The 8,443-nt window shown below is 51.4% G+C and overlaps 1 protein-coding gene across 1 annotated transcript; it reads right to left on the bottom strand.

Annotated features, from left to right (window-relative positions):
• Nucleotides 1–5,262: 5,262 nt before the first annotated feature.
• LOC123058589 (rop guanine nucleotide exchange factor 9) lies at nucleotides 5,263–8,013 on the bottom strand. Its single transcript, XM_044481297.1, has 8 exons — nucleotides 7,761–8,013; nucleotides 7,496–7,640; nucleotides 7,273–7,389; nucleotides 6,975–7,129; nucleotides 6,795–6,869; nucleotides 6,422–6,688; nucleotides 5,978–6,298; nucleotides 5,263–5,867 (listed from the first exon to the last, which is right to left on the bottom strand). Exons 2-8 carry the CDS (start codon nucleotides 7,614–7,616, stop codon nucleotides 5,529–5,531), a joined length of 1,395 nt encoding a protein of 464 aa, XP_044337232.1. The 5' UTR covers nucleotides 7,617–7,640; nucleotides 7,761–8,013; the 3' UTR covers nucleotides 5,263–5,528.
• Nucleotides 8,014–8,443: the final 430 nt, after the last annotated feature.

Here is an 8,443-nt window from a genome sequence, read left to right as displayed (position 1 = left end):
AGTTCCATGACCCCATATCATCACATAGCCTATACCATGTCGATGCATCTCCCTTCAAAGATAAAGGGAAGACCTTCTTCTTAACAACATCTCCGTGTACACCTGCAAGTTTAAATAATCCACAAACTTCATCCACATATATTAGATGCTCATCAGGATGCTTTGTTCCATCTCCTACAAAAGGATTAGCTAGCAGTTTTTCTATCATACCCGAAGGAATTTCAAAGCAGACATTTTCATTTTCAGTAGGTTCAATATGTTGAGGAGCAACTCTTTGATCTACTGGTCGGGGTGAAGATACCCCGAACAAGCCCTTCAGAGGATTACTTTCCATAGTAACACGTGACAGTAAATTTCAGCACACTATATAAATTTTTCCATACCAAATTCCACCTACCAAAGGTGCTTCACTCCCTGGCAACGGCGCCAGAAAAGAGTCTCGATGACCCACAAGTATAGGGGATCTATCATAGTCCTTTCGATAAGTAAGAGTGTTGAACCCAACGAGGAGCAGAAGGAAATGATAAGCAGTTTCCAGCAAGGTATTCTGTGCAAGTACTGAAACAAGTGGTACCAGATAGTTTTGTGATAGGATAATTTGTAACGAGCAACAAGTAACAAAAGTAAATAAAGTGCAACAAGGTGGCCCAATCCTTTTTGTAGAAAAGGACAAGCCTGGACAAACTCTTATATAGAGAAAAGCGCTCCCGAGGACACATGGGAATATCATCAAGCTAGTTTTCATCACGTTCATATGATTCGCGTTCGGTACTTTGATAATTTGGTATGTGGGTGGACCGGTGCTTGGGTACTGTCCTTACTTGGACAAGTATCCCACTTATGATTAACCTCTATTGCAAGCATCCGCAACTATAACAAAAGTATTAAGGTAAACCTAACCATAGCATGAAACATATGGATCCAAATCAGCCCCTTACGAAGCAACGCATAAACTAGGGTTTAAGCTTCTGTCACTCTAGCAACCCATCATCTACTTATTACTTCCCAATGCCTTCCTCTAGGCCCAAATAATGGTGAAGTGTCATGTAGTCGACGTTCACATAACACCACTAGAGGAGAGACAACATACATCTCATCAAAATATCGAACGAATACCAAATTCACATGACTACTAATAGCAAGACTTCTCCCATGTCCTCAGGAACAAACGTAACTACTCACAAAGCATATTCATGTTCATAATCAGAGGGGTATTAATATGCATATAGGATCTGAACATAGGATCTTCGACCAAATAAACCAACTAGCATCAACTACAAGGAGTAATTAACACTACTAGCAACCTACTAGTACCAATCCCGGACTTGGCGACAAGAATTGGATCCAAGAGATGAACTAGGGTTTTGAGAGGAGATGGTGCTGATGAAGATGTTGATGGAGATTTCCCTCTCCCGATGAGAGGAGCGTTGGTGATGACGATGGCGATGATTTCCCCCTCCCGAAGGGAAGTTTCCTCGGCAGAACAGCTCCGCCAGAGCCCTAGATTGGTTCCGCCAAGGTTCCGCCTCGTGGCGGCGGAGTTTCGTCCGAGGAGATGGCTTCTCATTTTTTCTCATCGAAAGACTTCATATAGTAGAAGATGGCCATCGGAGGGCCACCAGGGGCCCACGAGGTAGGGGGCGCGCCCAGGGGGGTAGGGCGCGTCCCCCACACTCGTGGGCAGGGTGTGGCCCCCTGGTGAACTTCTTGTGCTCAGTATTTTTTATATATTCTGAAAACGTCTTCCGTGAAGTTTCAGGACTTTTGGAGCTGTGCAGAATAGGTCTCTAATATTTGCTCCTTTTCCAGCCCAGAATCCCAGCTACCGACATTCTCCCTCTTTATGTAAACCTTGTAAAATAAGAGAGAATAGGCATAAGTATTGTGACATAATGTGTAATAACAGCCCATAATGCAATAAATATCGATATAAAAGCATGATGCAAAATGGACGTATCAACTGGTCGAATGTGATGGCAGTCTGAGACCACTTCAAATAACTTGGTGTTGCTGGAGCCACCATGTTCACTTCTCTATTGATAACTTTCAGTCGACTCTTCCTTTCAACATCAAATCATCAGAGTGAAATTGACGTTGGGAAAAACATCATCTTCTTCTTCTTTATCTTCACCTTTATCCGATTCTTTTTCCTTCTCAGAGGATTGTTTCTCTCGGAACTGCTAGATCAGAACTCGACACTGTCGAGTGGTATGTTTGGGATAAAACAGATTACCCTCTTCATCCTTCTTGATGTGAATGTGACACGGCAAATCCAACACATCATTTCCAGCTTGATATTTCACTTTCTTGGGGGTCCAGGGCCCTTTGGGATTTCCCTTGAACTTTCCTTGAGCTACGACCAAAGCCTCACCAGGGGCAACTGGCTTGGCCTTACGCTTCTGTTTTCGATTGGAAGTACCTCCACCGGTGTCCTGGGCGACTGTTTTGTGTTTGCCACTCCGGAGTCGGTCTTCCTCTTCGCCGTTAGTGTATTTGGTGGCAATCTCCATCATCCGAGTCAGGGACATATCTCCTGTCCGACAAAATTTCAGATTCAACTCCCGATACTTGATGCCTTCCTTGAAGGCACAAACTGCTTGGTGATCTGACACATTCTCCACCGTGTGGTGTAACGTGATCCACCTCTGGATATAGTCTCTCAGAGTCTCATTCGGTTTCTGAACACAGGACTGCAATTCTGTCAACCCTGCCGGTCGCTTGCAAGTACCCTCAAAATTTCTAACAAATACTCTGGCGAGTTCCTCCCAACTATATATGCTCCCAGGCGCTAACTGGTTCAGCCACGCCCTGGCCGAGCCTTCCAACATGAGAGGAAGATGCTTCATTGCTACTTCATCATTGCCACCACCAATTTGCATAGCCACTCGGTAATCTTCAAGCCAAGTGTCAGGCTTAGACTCGCCAGTGAACTTGCTGACTCCAGTCGCTAACCTGAAGTTGGGAGGAATCACTGGGGCCCTGATGGATCTGCTGAAACACTCGGGACCGGAAACGTGCACTCTGTTTCCAGTCGGATAGTCTCTGTCCTGACCTTCTCTATGCGCTCTGTTTCTGTCGACCAGACCTTGAACGAGAAAAGATCTCGCATCAAAGCCTGGCTCCCTTGGGTCGACTGGTACTCTTCGCTCGCCGCTGTGGGGGAGCCTGTCATCTTGCCGCCGAGGCACGTATGACCCACTCCTCGGAGGAGGCGTGGGCACTCGACGATGGTCATCATGGTCGAGTCAGTGATCATACTGCTCGCGGTTCCTGTACTGATCCTGCCGCTGTCCACGCCCCTCACACCGTGGAGGCGATCTTGGGCTGTGAGCCGACTGGACCGTGTCCGCCACCACGGACCTGCTATGAATCCTATTCCGCGACTGGGATACTGCTGTATTCTGTTCTCCAGCTGCTCAAAGCAAGGCCCAGATCTGCATCAAACCGCTGCCTGCCTCCGACTGGGAAGGCTAGATCGACTCTGCTATTCGGGCCGTGGCTGTCAGATTTTGGATCAGAGTACGATATACCTGAGTTTGAGGTGGAAAAGCTGCCGTCGACTGGATTCGGGGATCCGCTACCGAGCACGCTCGTCGAGTGCACGCTGCAGGTTTTCCAGTCGAGTGGGCTCAGCCAAGTTGGCCAGACGCGCTTCTTCCAAGGCTTGGGCCTCGGGGCTTTCTCCTACGATAGGAGTGTGAAGTGCATCCATGTTGCGTCGGCGAAGCTCTTCCCTCCGCTGCGATGAAAGAGGCTCGTACTCCTCGTGAACGCGCGACGGATCGCCGCCGCCATCGCCACCGTCATTGCGGGGGAAGCCGGGAGGACTGGGTGGTCCGTCGACCATCAAAACTTCTGCCGCGGGATCGCTACTGTCGCATTCGGATGCGGTCTCGACGGAGCCAGTCGAACAGGCCGTAGAGAGTTTCGCCGGGCTTGATTGCCGCGATCTGTGAGGTGGCTGACTGGCGGGGCACCGCATGCCTCACCCACCACTGGAGCCGCGACCGACCGGAACGCCTGTGCTGGCGAGCGGCGGGGGATGAAGACACCATAGGAACCGGCCGATACCGGGTCGATGGTTGCCGGAGAAGGACGCCGTAGACGCACGCGCGAAAGTGCGTCGCTCCGCGGACGGGGAGCGCATCGACGTCAAACGGAGCTTCTAGGAGCCAGGCGGAATCGTCGGCGATGAACACGAGCGCGCCGAGACGGATCTCGCGGACCTCAACCAGTCCGCCGGCGGAAACCATGATGATGAGAATCGAAAAAATTGCAACTCCACCAGAAAGTCGCTAAGACACCTGCCCTACAGTGGGCGCCAACTGTCGTGGATCTAAAATTGACAGTAGAATGTGGGGTAGGTATGAGGAGGCAAGATCCTAGCTATGGTGAAGTTGTACACACGAGTTTTACGAGTTCAGACCCTTCGCGGAGGAAGTAACAGCCCTACGTCTCGGTGCTCGGAGGCGGTCGACTGGATTATGTATATGTGTGTATGTTTACAGAAGATGCGAACCCTTGTGCCAGTGGAGGGGGGTGGCTTATATAGAATGCGCCAGGACCCCAGCCAGCCCACGTTACAAGGAGTTTAAGGTACATTAAGAGGAGGGCGTTACTGGTAACGCTAGCAATTAAGTGATATAAAGGCCTATTAAGTCTATGAAGTAAATGTCCGACCGTTGCCGTGCAGAGTGACTTTAGGTCTTCTATCTGTCAAGTGACAATTGTTGCGGTCGAGTGACCTTGAATCTTCAGAGTGGAACGACTTGCAGTCGAGTGGATGATGATATCCCTTGAATGCTTCTAGCTTTAAGATGATGTCCTAGGGGAGGGTGTCTAGGACAGGCCTATGACCCTAACCTAGGTACATAGCTTCATTAGGGGGCAAGTTCCCTATAGCGCCGCTGCCGTCGCCGCTGACACTGCCGCCGCAGATGTCACGCCTTATTCTTCTTGCCGCTGGGCACGCGTTTTATAGTGAAGGGGACGAGGAGGAGGACGCCGACGGTGAATTGGTTCCTCTCGCCGGGCTCGTCAGACAGAAGGAAGGGGGCGAGAACGAGGACTTGACCTCCTAGATCTACTAGATGTGGTTCTGGTCGTGGACGTGATCGATTGAAAGCACAATATTTTACCCTGGATCATTATGCCTTTTTAATTAAACTAATTAGATTTATTTATTTTTAATCTCCCATCAGATCGGACGGCTAATAAAAATCGAAGGGACAAGTACTTGAAAGTATCCCAATACTACGCCAATCACCGTAAAAGAGCTCTATTTATTCATAAGTTGCACGGAATTGTATGCATTATAGTATATGATTATGGTTCTCCTATTGACATGTCTGTTGAAACTAGTATTTTTACAACAATTAACGAACTCTCTACTCAAGGCCTTTTGGTTTTCTACCATGTGCTGGTACTGGTAGCCTGGTACAAAATAGGCCATGCAGTAATTGGACGGCATTCATCTTTTTGTTGATGACAAAGTAGTAGAAGTTCATAAAAGGGGGAGAAATATCCCATCACTGTGTCGTTTTCATAAAAAGGTTGGTCATGATGTTGGGCAGCTTCATGAGCCTCCCGTCGTCCTGCGCCGGGTCCACCGCCGACGGGGACTGGTCGTCGGGCCTCCCCTCCGAGTCGCCGTTCCCGCCCATGAAGTCGAGCAGCGTCATGCTGTCCGGCCCGTCGGGGACTTGCTGGGGGGCGGGCTCCGAGCTCGAGCCGGCCGGCGCGTCCTTCTTGGCCTTCTCCCTGGCCACGTTGTCGGCGACGATCACGTCCTCTATCCTGGACATGACGTTGAAGGCCAGGCTCTCGAGGACCCTGGAGTAGCTCTCCAGGAGAGCAAATCCCACGTCCTAGTGTAGTCGCCGGCCAGCCAGCCAGCCAGAAAGGGGAAATTAATTAACGACAAGTAATATGGATCGGAGGGAGGGAGGGAGTAGTTATATTGTGTGTGATTACGTACCCTGTTTTCTTGTATCTTTGCGATGTCGAGGCTGGACTGGGGGATGCCGGGGTACCTGTGCTTGATGATGAGCAGCAGCGTCTGCGCCCGCTCCTCGAACTGTTCCCGCTTCTCCTGGCTGACGGCGGAGCCCCACGAGGACTTGCCGTCCTTGTTGTGCACCTTCCTGTTCCAGATGATGACCGACGCCTCGATGCGGTCCTTGAGGTCCAGGATCTTGTGCTCCGACGTCAGGTCCACCGTCGACAGGAAGTCGTCCGGGTCGAACTCCACGTCCGTGATGATCCGGTACAGCGCGTCCCCGAGGCTCGCCCGCCCGTTCTGCATCCCATTTTCATTTTCATTTTCATTTTCATTTTCATTTTCATATCAACAACAGCTAGCTAGGTTCGTGTCGTGAGAGAAGGATGAAGATGATCGTATTCATAGTTGATACGTACGTACCTTGGGCAGCGACTCTAGGTAGGACTCTGGGATGGCCATCTCCATGAGGCAGTTGGCGTTGATGGCCATGGCCGCCTTGAGCACCTGGTTCACCAGCTCCTTCTGGTGCTGGATCCAGCCTCTGGACGCCGGGGCCAGCCCGTTGGGAGGGACCTTCACGATGGGTATCCACCACTTCTCCGTAGACTCCTCTTTCTCGGCGTCCGAGCACGAGTCGCGCTTTACGTACCAAAAGTCGGTGCGGTCCTTGAAGCCGTCCAGGTAATCCTGATGAGAAAACCGCAAAGGCGGCACGAGTTTCAGTTCAGCTACATATACATATACGCTAGGTGGGCATGCATTTGACTCCTTGGAAGTGGCTGATGTTTCTTACGAGAAGCATGGCGTCGATCTTGCGCAACGCCGGTATGTTGGACTGCAGATCCCTTCGCTGCTGCGTGCCCATCACCTGCAGCGAGCAGAGCAGAGCAAGGAGAGGAGATTACCGGAGCGGAGCGGGCAAAAGAAGAAGAAGAAGAAGAAGTACTACGATCGAGCTGTTGTTCAGCCGAACCTCCATTTCGACGCCGTTGTCCAGGACTTGCTTCTTGGCGACGAACTCCACGATCTGATCCGCCACGGACAGGAGCCAGCCCACTTCTTTCTTCCACCTCGCCTTTCTGTCGGGCGCCATGGGCTCCAACTTGCGTTGCTCGCCGAACACAGCAGCTGCCAACATTTTTTTTAACCGTCAGCTTTTTTCTTGGCATTTTAAATTGCAACCCTTTCATTCCATAGATGCATGAGAACAGCTTGATTTGGCAAGTACTCCTACGTAGTAACTACTCCTAGGAAGGCAGCTAGGTTGTCACCTGCAAGATTAGTGACGGCGTTGGAGAGGGCCAGCGCGGACGGCACGCCTTTGCCGGACCCCGACATGTCCTCCCCGAGCAGCAGCTTGCCGAACTTCTCCTTGATCACTTCAATGTCTGCATGCAACGCAATGCAAACGACCGACGCCTCTTGAGTCTTGAGAGCTAGCCAACGTACCGGCCGGAAGGGCAACCGATCGATCGATCTTTGACTGCTACTTACCGGAAGGTCCCGAGGCGTGCTCCTCGGCGGCATGGTCGGCCGCCGCTGGCTCCTCCTTCACCTTGCTCCCCGACCGCCGCATGGAGCCCCGCCGCTCCAGCGACCCGCCGTTGGCCGCCATCGTCGCCCGATCTACCTACCGTAACTTCAAAACGGCACGTATATATGCTTCATGACCTCAGTTCCTCCTCGAGGATTGGATGGACAGCGAGGCGTACTCAAAAACTCACATTATGATTACGATCGATGATACCGGCGTACGTACCTGTAAAGCGCGCAGCTTTCCGGGGCCTCGAGCGACGTGCGTGCGTCGAGTGCAAAGGCGGAGGGAAAGGATGGATGAGCCGGGAGGGATTACGCGCGCGCAGAGCCGAAAGCGTTGGGAGGAAATGATCAGCCGCGGGCGGATGATTCCCGTGGGTCTTGTTCGCGGTCCACGGATTGGGCTCGACCGATCGCCCGCGGTGCCATGGTGGGAAGAAGGCGGAGGGGAAGAAGAGAGGCCCCGGTGGCCAAGGGGGGAGAGGGCCGGGAGTATAATTAGGGAGCGCCGCATGCTTTATTATTAGAAAGTGCATTCTTAGGCCTGCCCTCCCCTTCAACGGTCCGGGAGCTAGCGCAAGGGCAAGGCCCCTCTCTCGCTCCCCTCCTGCCTGAGCAAGATACGGCGTCGTCTCGTCCTGGCTCGACGGAGGTTATTCCTACGAGGCGATTAGTTTGCAGGTCATCGTGAGAGCTACTGTATGCTTTTGTATGTGGTCGTTACTTATTCATACGAACTGCATGAAACTTTTGATTATTAGATGCAACAGATGAGAGACGGTAGCACGAAATATTTTCAACCGGTTTGAATGACAGTCCACTAATAGAATAGATGTTTAGTCACTGAGCCCTACGATTTGCTGTTTTTCATTGTTGTTGCTCTTTTTGCGAGATGTAGGATTGCAG

Source organism: Triticum aestivum, chromosome 3A (assembly GCF_018294505.1).
Source record: "Triticum aestivum cultivar Chinese Spring chromosome 3A, IWGSC CS RefSeq v2.1, whole genome shotgun sequence".
Lineage (NCBI taxonomy): Eukaryota > Viridiplantae > Streptophyta > Magnoliopsida > Poales > Poaceae > Triticum > Triticum aestivum.
Note: the sequence above shows the minus strand (reverse complement) of the source record. Positions and strands in the feature narration are given on the sequence as shown.

Bases quoted from the DNA above. Each gene is read 5' to 3' on its own strand.
- LOC123058589 (XM_044481297.1), bottom strand. From the start codon at position 7,616: ATGGCGGCCAACGGCGGGTCGCTGGAGCGGCGGGGCTCCATGCGGCGG. The intron at 7,390-7,495 runs GTAAGTAGCAGT...CGTTGCATGCAG, and splicing joins GCACGCCTCGGGACCTTCCG to ACATTGAAGTGATCAAGGAG. The intron at 5,868-5,977 runs GTACGTAATCAC...CGACTACACTAG, and splicing joins CAAAGATACAAGAAAACAGG to GACGTGGGATTTGCTCTCCT.